Source organism: Eptesicus fuscus, chromosome 18 (assembly GCF_027574615.1).
Source record: "Eptesicus fuscus isolate TK198812 chromosome 18, DD_ASM_mEF_20220401, whole genome shotgun sequence".
Taxonomy (NCBI): domain Eukaryota; kingdom Metazoa; phylum Chordata; class Mammalia; order Chiroptera; family Vespertilionidae; genus Eptesicus; species Eptesicus fuscus.
This window is the reverse complement of record NC_072490.1, coordinates 37,137,851-37,163,653: the sequence shown is the minus strand read 5'-3', so window position 1 is coordinate 37,163,653 and position 25,803 is coordinate 37,137,851. Positions and strand designations below refer to the sequence as shown.

General features: G+C 46.0%; 2 protein-coding genes across 6 annotated transcripts; one reads left to right on the top strand and one right to left on the bottom strand.

The window, feature by feature from the left end:
• Window positions 1-343: 343 nt before the first annotated feature.
• Window positions 344-11,864, bottom strand: TADA3 (transcriptional adaptor 3). Of its 4 annotated transcripts, none has more exons than XM_008151877.3 (9): window positions 11,313-11,864; window positions 10,390-10,622; window positions 9,215-9,465; window positions 8,993-9,098; window positions 7,460-7,601; window positions 7,265-7,368; window positions 5,279-5,388; window positions 3,235-3,420; window positions 344-929 (listed from the first exon to the last, which is right to left on the bottom strand). In XM_008151877.3, exons 2-9 carry the CDS (start codon window positions 10,594-10,596, stop codon window positions 737-739), a joined length of 1,299 nt encoding a protein of 432 aa, XP_008150099.1. In that variant the 5' UTR covers window positions 10,597-10,622; window positions 11,313-11,864; the 3' UTR covers window positions 344-736. The 4 variants fall into 4 exon arrangements, with proteins under 4 accessions (XP_008150099.1, XP_054564078.1, XP_054564079.1 ...); XM_054708103.1 differs by having other exon boundaries at window positions 11,499-11,864; XM_054708104.1 differs by having other exon boundaries at window positions 11,706-11,864.
• Window positions 11,865-11,926: 62 nt separating this feature from the next.
• On the top strand, window positions 11,927-23,540 carry ARPC4 (actin related protein 2/3 complex subunit 4). Of its 2 annotated transcripts, none has more exons than XM_028126921.2 (6): window positions 11,927-12,199; window positions 14,975-15,093; window positions 17,070-17,181; window positions 18,528-18,623; window positions 19,231-19,335; window positions 19,473-19,536. In XM_028126921.2, exons 1-5 carry the CDS (start codon window positions 12,083-12,085, stop codon window positions 19,297-19,299), a joined length of 513 nt encoding a protein of 170 aa, XP_027982722.2. In that variant the 5' UTR covers window positions 11,927-12,082; the 3' UTR covers window positions 19,300-19,335; window positions 19,473-19,536. The 2 variants fall into 2 exon arrangements, with proteins under 2 accessions (XP_027982722.2, XP_008150111.2); XM_008151889.3 differs by lacking the exon at window positions 19,231-19,335 and adding an exon at window positions 22,662-23,540 and having other exon boundaries at window positions 12,068-12,199; window positions 19,473-19,643.
• The last annotated feature ends 2,263 nt before the right edge of the window (window positions 23,541-25,803 follow it).

The window sequence follows — 25,803 nt, the reverse complement described above, 5'->3', positions numbered from 1 at the left end:
CTGTCCACTGCTACTGGCTGCCACTAAACAGCTGGAGGGGAACATACTTTAGGTGAAAGCTGACACCAGGGAGGACAGTGTGGAGACACTGGAACCTTGATGGCCCTGTTGAATTGCTGGATTGGCCAACCCTGGAATCCATTCTGCCTCAGGACCATCAAGCCCCTAGCTAACATATTTCCTTGTTGTTAATCCACTTTGAGCTGGGAGTGTTGCAGCCACAAGTATCCTCACAATGTACTTCCTGAATGCATTCATGGGCTAGTGGCCCATGAGCAAGAGCCACCAAGCATGCTCTCTTAAACCTTGCACCCCACAATAACAGACATTTGAATATTCTGGATGCTTTTTAAAAAAACACAGCAGTTACTTTATTCTTAAATTTGCACTTTACAAAACCACAAAGGAGAAGTCCTTGAGGGAGAGACAGGTAGGGGTAGGGGATGGGGGATGGGAAAGAGGGAGGAGAGGAAGGCCCAGAAATGTGGTCTCCCTCATCTTGGGGACCAAGCAGAGACTTGGCTCCAGGCCAGCCCCGCTGGGCCTCCTGTGTCCTGGCTGTAGAGCTAGGTCAAAGGACCTCAGGGAAAGGCCACAGTCCTCTAGAGACTGTTGCCATATGACATTTGACAAGTCAGCCACAGGCTGAGGCTTCCAGCCGCCCAAAGAAGGAAGTGGGCCTCCCTCCCCTTTCTTCCCCAGGCCAGGGGAAGTCAGCCTGAGGTGGGGGTGAGGGCTACCCATCTAGTAGCTTTAGGATGCTCTCCCGCTCCTTCAGAGTCTTCCAGGCCTGGTCCTTCTCCTTCTTAGTGGGAGTCCGCTTCTTTTGCCGGGCAGCCATGATCTTGCGGAAGGCATCCATGACCTCATTGTCTGCCATCCGGACTCGCTGCCTCAGCTCCTGCCGGCTCACCTCCTCCTTTGCCAGCCTGTGGGGACCAGCCAGCCAGGTGTCATGGGAAGCCCACGTCCAGAGTGGGGCTTCTCCCTCTTCCAGACTGAGTCCACCCACCATCCCAGGCTGGCATTCCTATGGACTATTCAGACCAAAAAGCAAAGTTCCTAAACCATACTTATATGGTACTATGTGCTAGAAAGATACTAGCTTAAGCTCTTCAAAACTATTAGCTCAGTTAATCCTCATAACAACCCTGTGAGGTAGGTAACATTAATTATTCCTGTTACCAGTGATGAAACTGAGGCTCAAGAAGGTTAATAAATGTCCCAAGATCCTACAACTAGTGAGTGGGAGATCTGAATTAAGGCAGGCAGGCTTCAAACCATCTATTAAAGGTGTTCTGTTGCCAGCAGAGTACCTGCTTACTTCAGCATCCAAATTCCAGAGCAACCTAAGGATCCAGGCAGCCAAAGGTCTACAGGAGGCAGGTGAGATGCCAAACTAACCTCTGTGAATAGAATCCAACTTATGAATCCCATTAATGGTGAAGCTGGGATGTTACTTAGAGATCTGATCTACTCCAACTTGGTAATTTTCCAGAAGGGGAGCTGCTGCTCAGGGAAGGAGATGCCTTAAGGCCCTGTCACCAAGGCAGGGCTGAGGGCTGCACTCTGGCTTTCTGATAGCCCCAAATTAGTTCTTTCACTGCCCATTACTTCTGTATCTGCACATCTCTGCTTCTCTCTCCCCACCCCGTCCCTTCTAATGTATCTCTTTCATCTGTATTTTCCTCTTCTTGCCCTAGAGAGGGAACTAGAAAGAGGCTTTGGATTCAGCCTTGGGCTCAAGTCACATCTTGGCTGTTTATGGGCTGTGTGACCTTCAGCAGGGCACTCGTTTAAGTAGGGCTTTATTTCCTCACTTGGTAAACAGGGAAAATACCACCTGCCCCGAGGCTAAAGTCGACATTAAAGAGGAGGTTGTACATAAACCCCTATCCTTAAAAACCCTAGCAGCTAGTCAGCAACTACCACTCCTTTTAATGGTGCACATCTTTTTAAAAAATATATATTTTATTTATTTTTTACAGAGAGGAAGGGAGAGGGATAGAGTTAGAAACATCAATGTGAGAGAAACATCGATCAGCTGCCTCCTGCACACCCCCCGACCGGGGATGTGCCCGCAACCAAGGTACATGCTCTTGACCGGAATCGAACCTGCGACCCTTCAGTCCGAAGGCTGACACTCTATCCACTGAGCCAAACCGGTCAGGGCAAATGGTGCACATCTTTACCAATCATCCACCTGGCGACTGCGAGCCCTTTGCTCTGCCTCTCTTGCTGACCCCAGCACATCTGAGAGAGGCAGAGTTGGCCAAATGAATGAGTATGCCCTGCACTGTTGGGGCTTTTGTGAGACAAAGAGTTAGCACCTGGCTGTGAGAAGCAAGGAGACTTAGTTAAGCTGCTTTCTCTATCTCCTCAATAAAAGGGCAGCACTACCATGGTCTCCTTCCAGATGTCACCTATACCCTTGTGACAAATTCAGGGCAAAAGATGAGAGTTAATATAAAACGAATGACATTGTGACCAATTCCTTAAAGAACTGGTCCTAAATAACTGGGTAATTTCAGATGAAGAGCCAATAATAATCACAAAATGTTAACAGTTGATAAATCTAAGTGAAGAGTATATTGGTGTTCATTGTACTACTCTTCTAGGTTTTCTGTGTGTATGAAATTTTTCATAAAAAAACATTGGGGGAGAAAGAAAATAAGCATAAAAAGATTTAAAAAAACAAATCACGCCTGGCCATTGTGGCTCAGTGGTTGAGCATTGAATGAGGAGGTTACAGTTTGATTCCCGGTCAGGGCACATGCCCAGGTTGAGGGCTTGATCCCCAGTAGGCAGTGTGCAGGAGGTAGCCTATCAGTGATTCTATCCCATCTTTGATGTTTCTCTCTCTCTCTCTCTCCCTTCCTCTCTCTGAAGTAAAAATAAATATATAAAAATAAATAAATCACACAATGTGAATATAGTTAACACCATTGAACTGTACACTTAAAAATGGGTATAGTCAATTTTATATTACATATTTTTCACCACAATTATAAGTAAGTAAATGAATAAATCACAGAAGCCTGAACCCTATTCTGCAGGATTAGAATCTATTTGAAGACATAACTTGTGGGTTGGTGCCTGATAATGACAATTTTTTCAAGGCTCTTAGAGGCCCTGCCAGGTTTGGAAGCCTATTGTAAAGTCCCCACAAGGTGACAGGCAGTGGCCAAGGCCTTGTTGGTTAACCCCTGGCCCATACATCCCATCCACACTCACCTCAACAGGTCATGCTTCTTGGTGCGGTTATGGGCACTGAGTGCCTTCAGCTCGGCCTGTCGTTTGCGCAGCTCAGCGAGGACCTCGTCCTCTGAGTCCTCTGCAGGGCGATCCTCAGACTCCAGCAGTCCCTGGGCGATCAGCTCCTCCTTGATGCGGCTCTCCAAGGACTTGGTATGTGGCACACTGCAGGGAAAGGCAGCCCTCAGCTCAAGGGCCAGTTTGGAAGGGGGACCCCTTGGAGGTATCCAAGGTTAGTGAACACCTTCCTTCTCTTTGGGCACCCCCTTTATATCTATGTAGATATAAAAATATAAAGACAAGCAAATATGGTCTTGTTTCAAACACAAGCAACATATATCCATTGCCAAAAAAATATAGGAAAACTTATAATGTCAAAAACCCAAAGAGAAACACTATTATTTTGTTATATTAACATTATTTTGCTATGTTATTAAGATGTTACATATAATATACATATGTTTTGTTATTTTACACACACACAGTAGTCCTCCCTTATCAGCGAGGGATACGTTTTAAGACCCCCAGTGGCTCCCTGAAACCGTGCATAGTACAGAACCCTATATATACTGTTTTTCTATATATTCATACTTATAATGTTTAGTTTATAAATTAGGCACAGTAAGAGATTAACAACAACAATAATAAAATAGAACAATTATAACAATTTACTGTAATAAAAGTTATGTGAATGTGGTCTCTGATAACCAATTGATAACCGAGATGGCTACTAAGTGACAAATGGGTAGATAGAGGATATAGTGTGGATATGCTGGACAAAGGAATGACTCACATCCCAGGTGGGATGGAGCAGATGGCATGAGATTTCAGATGGCATAAGATTTCATCATGCTACTCACGACAGCACAAAATTTAACACTTACAAACTGTTTATTTCTGGAATTTTCCATTTAATATTTTTGGACCACAGTTAACAGAAAACTGGGGAAAGAAAAACTGCAGATAAGGGGGAGACTGCTGTGCTATATATATACATTCCAGATTTTTAAAATATATTTTCTTTTTTTTTTCTTTTTTTTTTTTTTTAATATTTTTATTGTGCTTTATATTTACAAAGGATTTTGAGATACATATTCTCAATTATTTCTTTATTTTATTTTATTTTATATTTTATTGAGTTTTTACAGAGAGGAAGAGAGAGGGATAGAGAGTTAGAAACATTGATGAGAGAGAATCATCGATCAGCTGCCTCTTGCACACCCCCTACTAGGGATGTGCCCGCAACCAAGGTACATGCCCCTGACCGGAATCAAACCTGGGACCTTTCAGTCCGCAGGCCGACGCTCTATCCACTGAGCCAAACCGGTTTTGGCTAAAATATATTTTCTTATTGACTTCAAAGAAGAAGGGAGAGGGAGGGAGGGAGAGGTAGAAACATCAATGATGAGAGAGAATCATTGATCAGCTACTTCCTGCATACCCTCTACTGGGGATTGAGCCCACAACCTGGGCATGTGCCTTGACCAGGAATCAAACCGGTGACCTCCTAATTCATAGATCAACACTGAACCACTGAGCAACACCGGCCGGGCTATTCCAGATTTTGTTATATATTATTTCCAGTCTTTTATTATAGATCATTTGTGTTTTTCCCTATGTACACACATTTAAATATATCTTAAATAAAAAAGGACCACACTGTGCTACAAGTGACATTTTCCCCACTTAGCACTGTACTGTTTACATCTTTTCATGTCAATTAACTATATTTCTCTTATATGATTAATAGTTGTAAATTATTTTATCATATAGAGTTATGAAATTTTAGCCAACCACTAACCTTCAGTTGGACATTTAGGTTGTTTGCAGTAAGGACGGTGCTCTGATTAACAACCCTATACTAAGTCTGTGCATGCAGAAATGCTGGGCCAGCATGCATATTTGAAATTTTTATTGGGCTTTCTCAAACTGCCCTCGGCCTCTCTAGTAATTAAGAATTCCCCATGTCAGGATGAACAGAAACAGGAGCCAGACTGTGAGGTGTGGATAAGATGCCACTTACCTGAAAGGCTTGTTCTGATTTCGGGGAGAGGTGCTTGCCCCATCAGCCCCTGATTCTTTCCCAGACATGTCAGGAATAGGAGAGTCCTCCATAGGGGAAATAATATTTTCCTAGAAGACCACAAAAATCGAGGAGAAAGAGCTATAGTATTTCTATTTTCCTGCTCCCCTCTGACCTATACGGAGAGTCTTCACAGGCTAAAAATATCCTTTTATTTTTCTGATCCCACCCAGCCCAGGAAGCCTTTCCAGCCTCCAAAAAGCTTTGATCATTTTAGAAATCCCTTTTTTTTATACTGATTCCAAAAGAAGGGAGCACAGAAGAGCAAAGATAGCACTCAATGATAGTAATATTAGCTAAGGTTTGTTAAATGTTTGCAATGCACCAGACACTGTGCTAAGCACATTGTGGCAGAGGCTGCTAGCTGTCCAAAAGCCATTCTTTTTTTTTTTTTTTAAATATATTTTTATTGACTTCAGAGAGAAAGAGAGAGGGTGAGAGAGATAGAAACATCAATGATGAGAATCACTGATCAGCTGCTTCCTACATGCCCCACACTGGGGATATGAGCCTGCAACATGGGCATGTGCCCTGACTGGGAATCGAACCGTGACCTCCTGGTTCATAGTGGATGCTCAACCACTGAGCCACATTGGCCGGGCCAAAGCCATTCCTGCCTTTCTTCCATAGTAGCCAGGCTTATTGCTGCCCACATACACAATACTTCCCAGCCTTTCTTGCAGTCAGGTGTAGTCATGTGACAAATTCTTTCCAGTGGAGTGAGCAGGAGAGACAAAAGCTACAGCCAGTCATAGCCCATTAGTCTTCCTTCATACACATCTCCTGACTCTTTTTCTGTGGGCTTCGACTGTCAATCACACCCAGAGTAACCTTATGCAGAGTGCATGTTTAAGATGGCAAAGTCACCACAGCTGGTGTCCCTGTCTGATGGTGTGGGGCAGAGAACCCTCTCTTCCCTTCAGCCAACCTGAGCATGTGCGTGAGACTGTTACATGAGAGGGAAATACACTATTGTGTTTGGGCCAGAGAGGAAAGCAAGGCTCAGTGAGGTGAAGGGATATGCATAAGGTCAGACAGAGAGCATAAAGAAAAGGGTCCCTGAACCTGGAGTTTGAGTCCTGCTTCTATGTATTAGCTGTGTGACCTCAAGCAAACAGTTCCCTTTTTTGGAGCCTCAATCTTCTTGTGTGTAACATGAGGCTAACCACTGTGCTTGCCTCCAACGAGAGGGTGTGTGGAAAGTCACCTGCACGGGGCTCAGCCCTTAGCCAACACTCAAGTAACTGGGAAGTAGTGGTTACCTTTGGGGAGGTTAGAGACTGGAAGGGGCTTCTAGCATACTGGTAATGTTTTATCATACAAGTGCTCATTTGTGAAAAGTTACAAAAGCTATACGTTTAAGATCTATGTACTTTTCTAAATGTATAATATACTTCAATAAAAAATGAAATAAGCCCTAACTGGTTTGGCTCAGTAGACAGAGCCTCGGCCTGCGGACTGAAGGGTCCCACGTTCGATTCTGGTCAAGGGCATGTACCTTGGTTGCGGGCACATCCCCAATAGGGGGTGTGCACGAGGCAGCTGATCGATGTTTCTGACTCTCTATCCCTCTCCCTTCCTCTCTGTAAAAAAAAAATCAATAAAATATATTTTAAAAATAATAAATGAAATAAGCCCTGGCTGGTGTGGCTCAGTTGGTTGGTGCATCGTTCCATATACCAGAAGGTGGCGTGTTCGATTCCAGGTTAGGGCACATACCCAGATTGCGAGTTCGGTCCCCAGTTGGGGTGTGTGTGGGAGGCAACCAGTTGATACTTCTCTTAGATTGATATTCTCTCTCTCTCTCCCTCCCTTCTCCCCTCCTTCCCTTTCTCCCTCACTCTGAGATTTAAAAAAAAAAAAGAATGAAAGAAAACATTAAAATAGGAAGTAAATGTGGTTGCTGTTTTAGGTTGGGGTGCTCACCTCCACCAAGGCCTGCAGGAGGCGCTGTGTCAGGGCACCAAATGGGCATCCATCTTCGGGCTGCTCATGCTGGGCCTCAGACTTCTTCAGCAGGGCATCCACATCTGAAGCAGGCAGAGAAGTAGTGGGTAACTGGTCTGAAGTTCTGGGAACTCAAGTCCTAGCCTGGGGTAGGCAGCGAGTTGAGGGGCCTACCTTTAGTGTCCAGTTCAGTCAGTGGCCCCATGAGGCCTTTCTTCTTGTCAGCCACAGCTGCTGCCCGGGCTCCGTCCTTCTGCTCCTCCAGCAGGTCCTCCTGTGCCCAGCGTTGGGAGTAGTGCTTTCCCAGGGGCGGGATCTGTAGGAGAGACTTGAGGGTCAGGAGAAGGAATTCTTTTTTGTACTGCTTGAATTTATTACTGCTTATATGGATTACTTTTTCAAATACATTTTTAAAAAATATATATTTTATTGATTTTTTACAGAGAGGAAGAGAGAGGGATAGAGTTAGAAACATCGATGAGAGAGAAACATCAATCAGCTGCCTCCTGCACACCCCCTACTGGGGATGTGCCCACAACCAAGGTACATGCCCTTGACCGGAATCGAACCTGGGACCCTTGAGTCCGCAGGCCGATGCTCTATCTACTGAGCCAAACCGGCTTCGGCTCAAATACATTTAAAAATAATTCAGACAGCCGAAACCGGTTTGGCTCAGTGGATAGAGCGTCGGCCTGCGGACTGAAAGGTCCCAGGTTCGATTCCGGCCAAGGGCATGTACATTGGTTGCGGGCACGACCCCGGTAGGGGGTGTGCAGGAGGCAGCTGGTCGATGTTTCTCTCTCATCGATGTTTCTAGCTCTCTATCCCTCTCCCTTCCTCTCTGTAAAAAATCAATAAAATATATTTTTTAAAAAAAATAGTAAAAAAAAAATAATTCAGACAAGCGACGTGACAGAGGTAGTTCAAAGTCTTGTGGCAGCCCTCAAAAGAGACCAACTTTCTGCTGGGGAATTTGCAAAGGAGTTTTGGTGAAGGTAACACGAGGTCAGGGTTTGAACGGTGAAATCAGTGTGCCAAGAGGAGGAGAGCATATGCAGAGGCCCAGAGCCCAGCAAGGATCCTGTGGGGGTCAGGAGTAAGGGTAAGGTGCTTGGTGGGGCTGGTGAATGCAGCAGTGAAGAGAGAGTGTGGCCAATGAAACTGGAGAGGGGCGCTGGGGATGTGCCACCAAGGACTGAGACACTTGGACTCGATCCTGTGGGTAATGAGAGCCAGAAGACTGGGAGCAGGGTCGTGTCACATCTGAGCATGACAGTGGACCTATGGGAGAGTTCCCCCAACACTTCTACTTTCTACACTTTCTTTTATGGAATCTGTTTTATTTTCATCATCAAAAAATAAACTTTTACATTTTAAAGAAAGAAAGGCCCCTTTGGAGGCAGGAAGTATTAAGAACCTGTTCGGGTGAAAGCTGATGGAAGTCTTGAACCAAAGCAGAGGGGATAGAGATGTGCAAACAAGAGAAAGCCTCACTGAATTCGATAGTAACCATCTGGATGGGATGGAAGGGAGACAATGCAGGGAGAAAGATGAGAGAGATTGGATGTCTGAGGGGGATAATGGGGCAGAAAGGAGACTGGGCAGGGTAGGGAAAGGAAGATGATATATGGCTTTGGAGCTTTAATTCTGAGGCACCTCTGAACCCTCTTGTTTTCGACCTTGTCAGTTGAGGCTCAGGTTTTCTACCTTGTAATGTTCAGCCTCATCTTCTGGGGGTTTCAGTAACTCCTCTAGCGTGCGCACCTCCTCACTAGTGATGTCAGCACAGTAGGGCTCCACTGAAGCCCAGAACCTACAGGGAGAAACAGATCCTCAATGGGCACCCATATCCCACAAGCCTCAGCCCAGGGCTTCTCCAGTCTCCACTTCCCGAATCCCAATGCCCCTCTATGTTCTCTGGCCCAGAACCTGTTGGGGGCATCATTCTTGGGGATCCGTGGCACATCAATTGGGTCATCAGTGAATTCATATTCCTGGATCTTGGGCTGAAGGTTTTTGGATTTAGGTCGCCCGGGGCCAGGGCCCGGTCCATGTCCTGCCTTCCCTTCCAGTTTCTGCTTCTTGGGCTTCCCATGTTTGGGGGGAGCCCCAAGCTCATGGTCTCGACCCAGCTTCAGGAATCGTCGGTCACCTTTCTTATCCTGCCAGTCAGTGAGGATCTGAAATTCAAAGACTGTCACTGAGGGGGAGAAGGGAAGACACAGGACAACTCTTTTCCCAGTAAAGAATTAGGATCTAGAACTTGAGACGCCAAGGTCTTTTCCCATCCCCTTTTTTATTTAGTAAACTCCTATTCATCCTTCAAACTCGCTCCTTTTCTGTATCCATCTCAGGATTTTATTCATATACTTATCATTCCATTCATTTGTCTGTACTCTGATGCACTTCTATAGAACTTAGCAGAAAGGCCAAACAAATGACCCCACTACACGTTAGCTCTGGGAAAATACGCTGGTGGTAACTTTTTGGTGAAGACAAGTAAGCCTTCCAGCAAACCTTCACTTACGACATTAGGCTGAGCCTTTGGAAAAAAAAAAAATCTCTAATCCTCACAAAAGCTCTGTGATAGGTCCTATTTTTCAGCCCTGTTTACAGATAGAGAACTGATGCTCAGAAATAGAATGTAACTTTCCCAAAGTCACATAGCTGGAAACAGCAACACTAGCAAGTACTTAGGCCAAGATTCAAAAGCAGGTTTCCTCATTCCATGGTTAGGGGTACTAGGGGTACCCCTAACCATAACATATCACCTGGTACTTGTCTGAACCCACCCTCCTTTTAGTTGGCAAACTCCCTGAAAGCCAGAATTGTCCTAATTACCTCTCTCTAATGATCTGCATAGTACTCACAACATAATGGAGGGTGGGGTCTGTGTGTGTGTCAATAGATGCTTGGTGAATTAAAAATCTTGCAATTTATGAGGATTACCCACGTTCCTGCATATCACACAAGCCCAATTTGGGTCTCTCCCTCCCCTGTCCAACCTCCTGTACCCCAGGCTTTAGCAGATGTGGCTAACTGAATGACCCACCCATAACTTGTCACAGTCCATCCCTGGTGATGTCCCCTCTGTAGGGTATCACCTGGGTTTCAGCCTCCAACACTCGCAGGCGCCGGCTGGCAGAGGAAAGCAGGGTCTCAAGTTCCAGCTGCAGAGTGTCCAGCTCCTCGATGCCGATGCCATCGTCCTCAGAGCGGGCCAGCACTGCCGTGTAGCGTGGACAAACTTTTAGGTGGTCCACAGACTTGAAGTCATGGAACTGCAAGGGGCAGTCCTTCAGTTCACTCATGGCCTAGGATACAGGACCCTGGGGAGCTGGAGAGGAGAGGGCCATTGATGGTAAAGTGGCACAAGAAAAGCCCAAGAGCTCACTCCATCGTGTGAGAGCATCAAGTAGAAAACCAGGCTTCAGTACCTTTGACAGATTGATGGCACAGCTTCTACTCACAGAGCACCTACTGTGCACCAAGCACAGGACATTTTACCAGCTTCTCACTGGATTCAAACCCCTTGAACAGGAACCATGTGATCTCCATTTTACAAATAAGGAAACTGAGACTCTGTTAGGGGGGTACATGCCCAAACTTACCAAAATGCAATTTGAATGCAGGTGGTTGTGCATCTGTATGCCTCACCACCTTGATATACTATGCCCTGTCTTCCTGATGCTCTTCCCTTTTGCTCTACTCCTCCTGGGTTCTGCTAAGCCTCTGAGTTCCAAGCATCCCATTCTTACAATGTGTTCACTTTGCCTCGCAGCCTCGTCTTGTCTCGTCCATTCCCACCTTTACCCCTCCCTGATAATAGTTAAGAACGTGGCTGCTAAGCCAGACATACCAGGGTCCAAGCCCAGGCTTTAGCATTCTCTATTTATGTGACTGATAATGTTATTTAACCTTCCTGAGTCTCGGTTTTTCCATCTGTAAAATGGGGACCAGAGAAGTCTGGGTCTGTTTCCTCATAAGAAGTCTGAATCTGTAAAATGGGGATAACAACAGTACCTACCTCCCCGGGATGTTCTGAGGATTAAGAGATGATGCCCGTCAAGAGCCCAGTTCAGTGACTGGCACAGAAGTGGGACTGCTTAAAGGCTGTTCCCCCCGCCCCGTGGGTCGCCCCAATACCCCGCCTTCAGGGTCCCCGTCGTCTCGGGACCCCCTGACGCGGCCCCCGCCCCCTCTACCTCCTCACCCCAGCCACCTACGACCACCGGGTCGCGACAGGGGGCGGGGAGTTCCGGTTGGTGTATCAACCACCCGGAACTGGCTAAGAGCGGGCCCTGCAGTTGACGCGGGGGCGGAGACACGAAAGGGCGAGCCCGCTGTGGCTTGTGGGGGAGGATTTGCCGGCCGCCCGCTAGCCCACTGCCCGGGGGTGCGGGGTATGCCTCGGGTCTACCCTAGGGAGCAGCCGGGGCTGGAGGGCGGGGCTCGGCGGCCGGGTTTTCAGTCAGACGGTTAGTCTCGCCGAGCCCCTGGGGCCGGCGGTAGGAGGGGCCGGGAGAAAGGATGGGGGCGCAGAACCGGAAGAAACGAAGGTCTCCTCCGCTTAGCTTAGTCCAAATATGGTGCCCAACCTGCGGCCGGGCTGCACCATTGCATAACTATGGGGAAAGAAAGCGGCAAAGAAGCCAAGCGAGAGCTTCATGGAGAACGGAAGAAGCATGAGTATCGATTTGAAACTTCAAGAGTCTAAAAAAAGCAATACAGGACCAGCGGGAAAAGTTCCAAAGGACCAAGTGTTCCGAGGCTTCCCTTCCCCCGCCCGGAGCTCAGATGGTACCGTCCGGAAGTCTGGGCGGAGACTGCGGCTGCGCTGCTGTGAAAGGGCAGGCGTCGCGGGCCGGGCCACTTCCGTACTTCCGCTTTCCGGCCCAGCCAGCGCCCGCGATGGTGAGAGTGTCGGGCCAGGGACCCTCCCCCGCGCCCCCGCTTCGCCCCTCTGTTCTCCCTTAGCACTGTGGGTTTTGGGGGGATACGGCTTTGCGGCGGAGAGGCCCGGGCCAAGGGATGCTGGGGGGTTGGGGGCACGACGAGGCTGGAAGGAAGGGGGCGGGGTAGGGGCCGAATGAGGAAGGGGCCAGCGGGTGACGCCCTGGTAAGCTGCAGGCCTGGTGGCATCGTGGTCTGGCTCTCGGGGACAGGTAGAGAATACTCTTGATGCTTGGAGGGAGCCGGAAGTGGCACTTCTTGGACTCGTGGTAGTGCCTCTCTGCACATAGTAAGCCTGAGCCCGTTGTAGGGGCTGAGGCGTGCAGTAGGGCCACTTCCCCACCCAGAATAGAAGAACTTGACTAAATGCACTGCACTGCTCCCTCCTGCTTGCTTGACCCCACAGTTTCCCAAGGGAGGCGTCCAGACTTCTGTATCCCATTCTTTTCCTTACCCTTGCCTTGCTTCTGCCGTGCTGAAGGATCTCTTATGCTGCCTCCACCCAAGCCCCTTCCTGGTCAGAACTTAACTGTGTTAGCCTTACTGTAGTGTGTAATATGTAAGATCTGGTACTGCCTATCCCTTCCTCCCTGGAGATCTTCCCGTTTGATAAGTGTTTCCGGAAGTTAAGTGATAAATATCTAGTCTCCTGGCTTTCATGACCTTGTGTTTTATGGTGACCCCTGAATCTGCCTTCTTCAACTCTCTCAAAGGCTTGCCTGGATATCTAGAAGATACATTGACATTCGACCTCCAGAGCAAAACTTCACTTATCTCCTAAAATGGCTTGTCCTCCCTATGTTCCTTATACTGCCCATACCTCTCGATTTTTAAAAAAATCAAGTTTATTGAGGTATTATATGAGACTGTCTATTTTAATGGTGAAAGGGCAGGCATCACGGGGTTGGTCATTTAAAATTTTTATTGCTGAGTAGTAGTATTTCATTGTGTTGATGGACCATAGTTTGTTGAGAGATATTTTATTTCATAATTATTTACATGTTATGTCAGTCTAATCCCTGTGATACTCTCTGCTTGTCTTCCTCCACAGCCCCAGTCCAGGCTGTCATCAGCACTCTTTTAATAACCTTCTCTGCCTTCTGTCTCACTTCCCTCTCCAATCCATTCCCCACAGAGCCTCCATGCAGCTGTAGTTGTATAACTTCCCCTCAGATTTCCCCAGCAGTTTCTTACCACCATAAAAGAAAAGCTAAACTCAGTAGCCTGGCATTTGAGATTCTCCATGAATCTCCAGGCTATCATTGCAGCCTCATTTACTGATTCTGAAATATTTTTCATATACAGCAGCATTGTATTCATTACTACTTCTGGAACTCTTAATACCCTATTGTGTTATCCTAACTTTGCTTAAGTTATTTCATTCATTCATTCATTGTACCGGAAATGAATAAGGCACTATATCAGGGTGGGGCAAAAATAGGTTTACAGTTCATGTGGAAAATAATACATTAACAAATAATAATAAAAGAACAAACTTTTGTATACTCAGACTGTAAACCTACTTTTTTTTTTTTTAATATATTTTATTGATTTTTACAGCGAGGAAGGGAGAGGGATAGAGAACTAGAAACGTCGATGAGAGAGAAACATCGACCAGCTGCCTCCTGCACACCCCCTACTGGGGATGTGCCCGCAACCAAGGTATATGCCCTTGACCGGAATCGAACCTGGGACCTTCCAGTCCGCAGGCCGACGCTCTATCCACTGAGCCAAACCGGTTTCGGCTAAACCTACTTTTTTTGTCCCACCCTGTATGTTAGGTGCTAACTGAGCTAGGTGTAGGGTATGTAGATTTGAATAAAATAGACATGGCCTATTGATCATGAGGCTTACAGTCTAGAGAAGGAGAGATCACTTTACTAAAGATGTATGAAGAATGTGTTTCTGTAAATTGTAAGAAATGCTTTGAAGGGCAAGTCAAGAAAGAGTTCTCTGAGGAAGAGCCCTCCTCTGAGTAAACCAATATCTGAAGGATGACTTAAGTAAAGAGAGGATAGAAAAGCCTGCAGATAGATAGTTCAGCATGTGTGAAACCCTGAGGTGAGAAATAAAGTTGGCTAATATAAGGAAATGAAGATAAGCCAATGTAGCTAGAAGCTGATCCTTCTAGTGGGAATGCCCTTATTCGTTTTCTCATTGTAAAATTCTAATCCTTTTCCATCTTCAAATCAAAGCCACTTTCTTCTACAAATATAAATCTAGTTATGTCACAGTTATCCTTTATATCATAGTTTTTCCTCCCCATTGAGCAATTTAAGAGTAGGGATGGTTTTAATCATCTTAAATTTCTAGCACCTAGCTCAGTGCTTGGCACATAGTAGACATCCATTTGTTGGTTTAAAAGATAATTGAGGACAGTTATTCACCTGCATGCATCTATACCAGAGTTTCTCAACCTCGGCACTATATGGGACTGAATAATTCTTTGTTGTGCATTGGAGAACGTTCAGTGGTATGCCTGGCCTCTTATCTACTCAGTGCCAGTAGCGCCCCATCCCAAGTAGTGCCAGGGAATAATGTCTCAGCCTTGCTGAGTGCCCCTGGGAGGCAAAATGGTCCCCTGTTGAGATCTGCTCAGGAAGTTAGAATGGTAGGCACCTTTACGTTGGTGCCTGAGAGCCCGGCGCAGTGTGGTCTGGCTCCTGAGTAGCTAAAGCAGGGGGCCAGTGGGTTTGTGAGACAGATTCTGATCCTCCCTTGTGGTTTTTCCTACAGACTGCCACTCTCCGTCCCTACCTGAGTGCCGTGCGGGCCACATTGCAGGCTGCCCTCTGCTTGGAGAATTTCTCCTCCCAGGTTGTGGAACGACACAACAAACCGGAGGTTGAAGTCAGGTAGGGAAGAAAAAGGTCATGGTGGGGTGATGGGTGTAACCTCAGAGATGGCTAGAATGTGCCATGAACTTCCATTCTGGAGTTGTCAGGACAACAACAGTTCACATATTTTGTCTTGCTGCCAGATGAACCGTGATTCCTAATTTGGAGTTCAGAAAACAGGGTCAGTGGGTTAGCAGGGCAAAACCCAGGGGAGAAGCTAGTCTGGTGCAAAGATTGCTTGACACAGGTATGACTTCTCAGAGTAGAGCTGTTCGTGAAGTATCTCCTGTGATATTATTGAACCCATGGGCAGTTTAAGAGAGGATGGAGAGTTTAGTTATCTGAGATGCTGTCTCCATTCTTTTCTAATATAAACATCAAGGATGATTTTTTTTTTCCTCCCAATCCACCTGGACTCTTTCATCTCCTACTCCAAATATTCTGCATTTTGGGGTATATTTTCTCTTTTTTAAAAAGAATATATTTTATTGATTTTTTTACAGGGAGGAAAGGAGAGGGATAGAGAGCTAGAAACATCAACCAGCTGCCTCCTGCACACCTCCCACTGGGGATGTGCCTGCAACCAAGGCACATGTCCTTGACCGGAATCGAACCCGGGACCCTCCAGTCTGCAGACTGATTCCCTATCCACTGAGCCAAACCGGTTAGGGCTATATTTTCTCTTTAAAAAAAAAAAAAAAATATATATATATATATATATATATATATATATATATATATATATAAATTATTGATTTTTTTACAGAGAGGAAGGGAGAGGAATAGACAGTTAGAAACATCAATGGGAGAGAAACATCGATTAGCTGCCTCCTGCACACACCCCTACTGGGGATGTGCCCACAACCAAGGTACATGCCCTTGACCGGAATCGAACCTGGGACTCTTCAGTCCGCAGGCCGACGCTCCATCCACTGAGCCAAACCAGTTAGGGCTTGGGTTATATTCTCTTATCTAGTTTATGTTTTGTAAGCAAGTTGTTCTTTTACCCTTAAAGTTTAATCTGGAACATATGCATAATTGAAAGACATGGTGTTACCACATTATGTTGATACGATTTAAATTTTAAAAAATTGACAAGATGTTAGCATGTGCCATGTTATGTTACTTAACACATATGGTTTCTAATAGGCATTTTAAAATATTTTTTTTTTATTGATTTCAGAGAAGAAAGGAGAGGGAGAGAGAGATAGAAATATTAATGCTGAGAGAGAATCATTTATCGGCTGCCTTCTGCACGTCCCACACGGGATTGAGCCCAAAACCCGGGGATGTGCCCTGACCAAGAATGGAACTGTGTGACCTGGTTCATGGGACAACACTCAACCACTGACCCACACCAGCCGGTCTCTAGGCATTTTAATGTGACAACAGCTCACAGACACTACCACCACAGTTGATTACCATTACATAGATCTAGGGATGCAGAGGCCTGAAAATGGGAACGGAGCTAAGAGGGATCTTAATGCTGAATAAATGAATCATCAGGGATTGATAATTAAGATGCCAGACTGAGTTAGTTTATCCTTTTCTCCAAGGCATCCTCTCTCTTCTCATTCCTTAAATGGTATGTGAGTTTGCCTGTATTAAAGTAAGAGCTGTCGTTGGTAAAGCTCCTCCTACTATGTGCCAGGCATGCTATTGGACACTAGACCCCTTTTTATCTCTCTCAGTCCTTGCCAGTGAAGTAGGAATCAGTCATTTTACAGATGAGAAAATTGAGATTCCAATAGGATAACTTGCCCAAGGAAAATAACAGAGGAGGCTGGATTTCAAAACCTCTTTGCCCTGACTCCAGAGCCTGTGCTCTTTCCATTGGAGAATACACTCACTGGCCCCCATCTGGGAGCAGCCCTGCTTGTGAGTCTCCTGTTCCTTGGACTCTGGTCTCAGGAAGTGATTTCAGGACCTGTGTGGGGTCTCCTGAGCATTCTGTTCCTCTCTAGTACAGAGCCTTTGTGACATTGTGTTTGCAGGAGTAGCAAAGAGCTCCTGTTACAACCTGTGACGATCAGCAGGAATGAGAAGGAAAAGGTTCTGATTGAGGGCTCCATCAACTCTGTGCGGGTCAGCATTGCTGTGAAACAGGTGAGCTCACTGTGGAGCCCCTGCCTCCAGGGATCCCCACTGAGATCTGGGTGGGTGGAAACGCGGGCTCTGTTTTCTTGACTATACCCAGGAAATGATTTGCCAAACTCAGCAGATCGGTAGACTAAAGAGCGAGAAATTTTTATCTTCTAGGCCTTGCTCTGGATTAGAAGTCAGGAAATGCAGCAGCCAAGGCCATGGACCAGTTTAGTATTAGCTCATAGAACCATTCCTAAGGAATGAAGAATAAGTCCAGTTCAGAAAAATAAATCGTGCCAGTACCAATTTGATAGTCATAAACTCTGAGAGTAAGATTTAGAGTAAAAAACAAAGTGCAATTTCTTACATTTCCTCAGATGTTTTACAAATGTCTGACCTTCCCAGCACCCCATAATTTTTGCCATATCTATGTACCATCTTGACAGCTATTTACTTAGTAGGTTTCTTTAAATTGACTTAGTTTCTTTAATAGAAGCTATGTCACAAGTGGAAAAACAATATCACTTGCCAGATGGAGGGAACTAGAAAATAAACAATGAAAACAAACAATGATTCTGTTACCTACAGGAAGCCCTACCTCTGGGGGTCTGCTCTCTGTTAAAAAAGATTACCAAGTGTTGGGGACTGTTCAGGGCATACTATTACCCAGCTGCAAAATTACTTCTTAGAAATATTTAAGTTCAGTAGGGAGAAACTGGGAATTGTTTCATGTTCGGTTTTATTAAAGCGGAGACCACCTAAGGTTATCTTTGATAACCCAGGTGAAGTATATCACAGTCTGGGAAATGTAGCACTAGTGAAATGAGAAAGAGAAAGGCATCTTTGGATATAGATGAGGACTCTGGAAGGAGTGGATAGAAGACTCAGGTTTGCCAAAATTCCGTCTCTGGAACAGACAGATGAGATCATGATAATGCCCTGTTGGAGTGCATCTAATATTGTAGATCCTCCTTTCACTTGGCAACCAAGTGCCCCATGATTCAAAGTTCAGGCATTGAGTGCTCCCAGTCCCAAACCCCTCTGGCTTCAGTGAGCCTTGGGGGAATTGGGTCAGAAGCCCAGGTACAGGTTTCTGTTGGTGTATGGCAGTGGTCGGCAAACTCATTAGTTAATAGAGCCAAATATCAACAGTACAACGATTGAAATTTCTTTTGAGAGCCGAATTTTTTAAACTTAAACTATATAGGTAGGTACATTGTTATTAACTTAATTAGGGTACGTGGTATTTTGTGGAAGAGCCACACTCAAGGGGCCAAAGAGCCACATGTGGCTCGCGAGCCGCGGTTTGCCGACCACTGGTCTATGGTATCAGCTTTAGGGAAACGTTTCTGCTTTGCTCTCAATAGGCTGATGAGATTGAGAAGATTTTATGCCACAAGTTCATGCGCTTTATGATGATGCGAGCAGAGAATTTCTTTATCCTTCGAAGGAAACCAGTGGAGGTGAGACTGATTTACATGTTCATATTGTCCAGGATTCTATCTGTCCACTGTCACTGACATGGGATTGTTTCTAGAACCAGGATTGCTACTTCTCTAGCTGTAGGGCATGCAACCACTGCTTGAATTGAGAATGTAGCAGCAGTAAGGACACAGTCAAATCCTTTCTAAGCTCTGCCACTAGCTGATTTCATAGTCTTTCACGGTTATAGTTGACTTTGGGTCAGTTGTTGCTGACTTTGTACTTGAGTACTCTCCACAGACTCCCTGTCATATTGACTTAAAATGTCCCCAGTGACTGAGCAACACCACCCACACAGAGCAGCATGCAGCATCACCAGATACATTAGACGTGTTGGACAAGCTAGTCCTCATTCTGAGCTAAAATCTTCTGGTCCTAGCCCTCCCTTTGAGGCCACCCAGAATAAGTACAATTACTCTTCCACACACAAACTGTCGTGACAGTTAAAGACTCCATCCCGTCTGTCTCCCACAGCATCTCTTCTCTCCAGACTAAGTGTTCCCTGTTTGATTAGATTCTTCTTTAACAAAATTTCAAGTCTCTTCACTCTCCCTTGACTCATTCTGAATGCTACTATTTGTGCCACAGATAGTCTTCCTGAGACGTCTGATATGCACAAAATCCTCAACTGAGTTTAATTCCTTGGATCCAACATAGACACTCCACCAGAGCAGGTGGGCTGCTCACTGAAAGGTGTGTAGCTTGAGAAAAGATTGCAATCAGCTGGAAGCATGTGACTTCGTGAACCCAGAGGACATGGCCAGCTCAGTTCCCCCTGGGATGCTAATCTCCTGTTTTTTCTCTTCCTCCCTGCTGTCTTCCTTTCCTAGGGTTATGACATCAGTTTTCTGATCACCAACTTCCACACAGAGCAGATGTACAAACACAAGTTGGTGGACTTTGTGATCCACTTCATGGAGGAGATCGACAAAGAGATCAGTGAGATGAAGCTGTCGGTCAACGCCCGTGCCCGTATTGTAGCTGAGGAGTTCCTTAAGAATGTAAGTAGGGGCTTTCCTGGTTTCCTTCCAGAGATAGGAGCAGCCATGGGTCCTGTTAAGACTTTAGCATCCGGCAGGAAAGTGGTGCCAGTGTGTATTTCCTGAGGCCTCTAGGATCTCTGGTGGGTGTCAAATCAGCCAGGTGCCTAGGGGCTGGAGAACATGAGCTTCATCTTTCAGAGGTGCAGGGCATTTTCCATAACTGGGTATCTAGGGGATACCTCTCTTAGTTTTTTATTGGATCTTAGATGCTAAATTCTATACCTCAAAATGTACAGAGTCCTTCTCTATATATACTTCAAGCCCCAAGTGAGGCATGTTAAATCCACATGTGGATTTTCTAGGACTATAGGACAGTTAATCATAGTGCAATTCCACTTCTCAACAGACTTAAATATTTTCCTTCAGCGTCTGTTTCTCAGGCTTCAAGCCATGATTTCTTCAAGCTGTTTTCCATCACTTTCCTGGCCTAAGTCCTCTGGATCTTTTTGCAACTGTTTGTGCCTTCCTAACTGAAAGGACTGCAGTCCTCAGAAGAGGAGGAATTGTAAACATTGATGAACTGATGACACAGTTGTTCTTGTTTAGATATTCAGGACATGCTGCCTTCTTTTTCTTCTTCCAAACAATCTTTGGTTTGTTGACATGTTCCATTCAGAGTTGACAGTGATCCCTAGTTGGTAGACTTAGTGTTTATTCTTACCAATGCATACAGGCCCAGCCCAGAAGGAGCTCAGATTCCTAAAAATGGAAATTACACCCGCTTCCCCTGGGCTTTAATTATATTGAGGGCAGCCAGCATACAAAGTAGCTTTACTGTGCGCACAGGGTAAGCATGCTCATTCAGATGACACAGGCTATGAAGTTAGACCACCTGGGTGTGAGTCCAGGGTTCATGCCTGCTTGGGCATGGACCGAACCTCTTAACTAAGCCTGTTTCCTCAGCAGCGAAATAAGGACACTGAGTAATTAATATGAACCTTTCATTGTGTTTGAACAATGAGGAAATGTATGTAAAGCATATCACTTGGCAGATAGTAAGGGTTCTATATATTGTAGTACCAAAGTTTTATGGCCAAGGCACTAGGAGGCCTTTGCATTCAACTGAGGAAAAAAGATAGTTCTTGCCCCAATTTAATACTTAACTCATTCATGCACTAATCACTCTTATGATAATTACATTTTTAGAGTTATGCAGCTAAAAAGCAATTCACATGCCTTATTTAATACCTTAAACAGTCTTTGCCCAGCCATAGAGGCTCAGTTGGTTTAGCACTGTCCCATGCACCAAAAGGTTGCTGGTTCGATTCCCCATCAGGGCACATGCTCAGGTTGTGGACTTGATCCCCAGTAGTGGGGTGTACAGGAGGCAGGCGGTCAGTGTTTCTCACATCAATGTTTCTCTCTCTGCGTTTAAAAAAACACAATCTTTGAGGCAGGTGTTAATCCCCATTTTACAGGTTAGTAAACTGGGGCTCCAGAAGTTAAATCACCTGCCAAACCCTAGCCTGTTTGGCTCAGTGGATAGAGCATCAGCCTGCGAACTGAAAGGTCCCAGGTTTGATTCCCGTCAAGGGCATATGCCCGTGTTGTGGGCTCGATCCCCAGTGGGGGACTTGCAGGAGGCAACTGATCCATGATTCTTTCTCATCATGGATGTTTCTATCTCTCTCTCCCTCTTCCTTCCTCTCTGAAATCAATAAAAAAATATATATCTTTTTAAAAATCAGCCGAAACCGGTTTGGCTCATTGGATAGAGCGTCGGCCTGCGGACTGAAGGGTCCTGGGTTCGATTCCGGTCAAGGGCATGCACCTTGGTTGTGGGCACATCCCCAGTGGGGGGTGTGCAGGAGGCAGCTGATCGATGTTTCTGGCTCTCTGTCCCTCTCTCCTCCTCTCTGTAAAAAATCAATAAAATATATTTAAAAAATAAATAAATAAAATAAAAAATAAAAATCACCTGCCCAAGGTCCCTCAGTAAGTGGGAGAACCAGGACTAGGAGCTAAGTTTCAGACTCAAAGATCCTAGAATAGTACTTTGGCATCTGGCAGGGGTCAGGCAGGTAATGTACATGAGTGAAATGGGTTGTGTAAGGACTTAGTGAACTCATGTCTCACCTGAAGAGGATCACCTTACAGCTTTCAAAAAAATCCCCAAGTCTTGCCCAGTCAGCGTGGCTCAGTGATTGAGCATCAACCTATGAACCAAGAGGTCACGGTTTGATTCCCAGTCAGAGCACATACCTGGGTTGCAGGCTTGATCCTCAGTGTGGGGCACGCAGGAAGCAGCTGATCCATAATGCTCTCTCATTATTGATGTTTCTATTTATCTCTACCTCCCCTTTCCTCTCTGCAATCAATAAAAGTATATTTAAAAAAATAATAAAAGGGACTCTTTCCCTTTCCCCATGTGGGAATCTGTACTTGTTCTTTAATAAATTGCCACCAAAAAAATAAAAAATTAAAAAAGAATCCCAAAGTCTGGATTAGTATCCAGAGTCTCCTATATTTTCAAGGTTGGCAACTAAGTCATAAAACACTGTATGGGCTCATTCATTCATTGGTCTACAACCTCTGGTCTGTAAAATGTCCAGGGCTCTTCTTGGCACCATGAGGGATACTTGATGGCAGAAAACTTGTCAAGGGCCTGTCCTAGGTTGGAGGACCACACAGAGCTTGAGCCCTCTGAGTCCCCAAGCCCTCGCATCTCTAAAGAAGCAAGTTGTTGTGACAGTGCGTTATAGCAACCTCCATGACATGGCTAAGAGGAGCTGTGGAAAAGCCCATACCACCTTTAATTTCTCTGCCTTGTCTAGTGCTAGGTTTAGGGCCAGTGTCCCAAAGATCACTAGGAAGAGCATGCGCATGGGGATGTCCTGATACCCAATCCAGTCCCCTTAGAGGTCTGAGCACAGTGGCAGCTCTCAGATCAGCCCCCCTTATCCCCCCCGCCCCCCAAGCAGGCCTACTGGAATACAGCAGTGACCATCATTCACCATTTCTTTGTTTTCTTGACAGTTTTAAACATCTGGTTGGATCTCGTGGCCTTCCCCCTCAGAATCTCCTGTGTCTCTGCAAAGGCGTCCTGGAGTCACTTCTCAGAGCGACAGCAGAAGCAGAGGAGGGGAACTGGGTTGGGGTGGGCATTAAATGCGGGAGGGGAGGGGTGCGCTTGCTAGCTGGTGACAAAGCAGCAGTGAACTTGCCCCAAGGCAACACGTGCCTGGTCAGGCTGGCTTCTGATATTCAGTCCCCTGGGCGGATGGATTTTTTTTTTTAGTGTCTTGAAACTTAAAACTGTGCTTGTAGGAGACTGTAACCTTTTTGTCTTTTTTTTAAACAAATAACCTCCACCTCCAGTGGCTGTGACTGGTCCCAGTGATTGTACCTTATTGGTCGCTGTGGGTCTGGGCGGGCCTGGAGCCAGAAGGCGACTACTGTTCCTCCCCCAAGTCACCCCATTGGTGAGGGAGGGAGGGAGCTTTTAAGACTTCAGTCCCTCTCCCTTGCCCTCTTATCCTCAAGCCTCCTTGGGTCCAGTAGAAGCAGTGGCCAGCTTCCTGAGCTCTGCCTACAGATCACCACTCAGCACTGGTTGGGAACAAGGGCTGAACCAGTGGTCACCAGCCATGCCTAGGAGCTGGAGCCAGAAAGCCAGGCAATCTCTGGCCACAGGGGCCACTTCAAGGCCTCCCAGCTGAGAGGGGTCACTGTTTTGCCTTGTCTGTCAGTGCAGTGCCTGTGCTGGAGGTGGAGAGGTGAGTCCTATCAGATTCCTGGCTGGGCCTACCCACCTGCTCTGGCTTCTCTGCACCCATGCTCGCTGTACCTTTTCTTATTCTGGTGGGTTCCCCTCCCCTGATTAAACTCTCTTCTTGCCCCTTTGGGGCTGCATGAGGTCTGAGCTCTGTCTGCATATGTGAAAAGTGAGGAGGTGGGGCTTTTTCTTTCCTAAGACCACGTGAATGGTACTTGGGTGTGGGGTCACCACCAGAGGCAATCTTATGATGATTCCTGACATCCCTGCCTAGGGCCCTAATCCAGAGACTTCCATTACAGTCTAGGCACCACCCATTTAAAAAACTTATCTCTACCTATAAAGAGCTTTGGTCCTTTTCGCCTAATGAGCTCATTTGGGCTAAAAGCCAACCTCGGAGAGACAGTGATCCCATTTTATGGCTAAGGAAACAGGTTCCATGAGATGTAGTAGCTTGCCCCAAATTTAGCCAGTGAGCAAGAGGGTAGACTTCAAATCCAATACTTCTGCCTCTACCAATGCTAAAACAGTACTCAGTAGCAATGTGCGGTTATTTACATTTAAATTAAAGTAAATAAGGTTTAACATTTACTCACATGGTCCCACCAGCAACATTACAAGTGCTCAAAAGCTACCAGTGACTAATGCCTATCATATCAGATGGTACATAGGTAGAACATTTCCATGATCACAGAAAGCTCTGTTTGGACAGTGCTAGACTTGGAGAAACCTCAAACAGGAATGCTTGTATTTGAGTCCCAACTCTTAAATATGTTTTATTGATTTAATTAGGAGAGTGTTAGAAGCATCCACGAGAGAGAAACATCAATCAGCTGCATCCTGCACACCCCCCCCACAGGGGATGGAGCCTGCAACATGGGCATGTGCCCTGACTGGGAACCAAACTGGGGGCCTCTTGGTTCCTGGCTTGGTGCTCAACCGCTGAGCTACACCAGCCTGGCATGAGTCCCAACTCTTGTTGCTGAATTTGAGTAAATTCTAAAGTAGAGATAATTAATGTAAACCATCTCACATAGTACTTGCTATACCAGTACTAAAAAAACAATAGCTGATCTTTCCACCAGCCCACTATGCAAGCTGATAACTTCCATCATGCTAGGCATGAGCGATGACATTATCCCTGCCTTGGAGAGATTTGGGGGACTAGTAAAAGCCAGGTGTGTAAATAGATGCGCAGAAGTGTTTCATATTCACTAGTGTAAGTCTTAGGGCCCACAGGGCATATATTTATGGAGGAGGATGCCAGGAAGAGTGTCATAAGGGTAGGCCTTTGAGCTGAGCTTTCAAAATAGTTCTAGATGTCCAACAGGTCTCTTGAAGTAGGGGACAAGGTGATGTTAAAGGGAGGAAGGGCTGGGGCTGGGGGCAACTTGGATAGCTATCATCCCCTTTATGACTTACCTCTGTGACCTCTTCCTCCTGCCTTGCAGAATGAGGTGTGCCCTCCTCTGGGGCACATGACTGTGTTCTAGCTTTGCAGTGAATGTTAAAGGTGCTCACAGTGAAGATATCCACTATAGAGTATGTCAGCTGCTTACCCAGCCCTCACAGGACAGCATTGCCTGGGTGAGCCAGCCAGAACTCTCTTGTCATGGATCCATCTCCTCTGATCTGGAGCCCCTAAAACCAAATTTGCTCCTTGATGAGAACAGACTGGGTGGTTTCCAATAAGCTGGCCCTGTCCTGGGGACATGTCTTTTGGGAAGCCCAGTCACCAGCCAATGGGGGATTGGGAAGAGTGATCTGAGTGGTTGGGGTTGTCTGGACATCTAGGTGGAGGACCCACCTTCACTGAATGGGCAGATCTAGCCAGAGACAACACAAAGCTGGCTTTTTGGACCTAGGTACTCTCTTCCCTGGAGTGGACTTAAACGGGCATTGCTAGTTTGCCTCTCAAATTACCCATATTTCCATGACCAGTAGACAACCCTTAGAGTAATAACGGGCTCATGTTAATAGTATTTATGTTTTAAAGTGGGGCCTTGGAGTCAGATCTGGATTCCAGTGCTGGCTCTGTGTGATGAGGCAAATTATGTAACATCTTGGAGTCTTATTTATCTCACCTGTGACTTGAGGATACTACTTTGTCACCACCTCCAAAAAGGTTGCTTAGTCTTGTCTTGAGAGCTGTGCATAAATTCAGTTACATTTTTTTCTGCAGTTGACAACGATGATCTGTTTTTGTATCTCCAAGTTATGGTGGGGTGGGGGAAGGGAGAAGTGTGTTCTGTACTTGATCATTGTTTCCTGCATTTAGGTCTTTCACATCTATCCCCAAGGACCTGCAGATGCAATCCCACCTCACCAGGCTCCAGCCACATTGGCTGCCTTTTAGTTCCCCAGAAAGGTTCTTACCCTCCTCAGGGCTGTTGGTGAGACTTG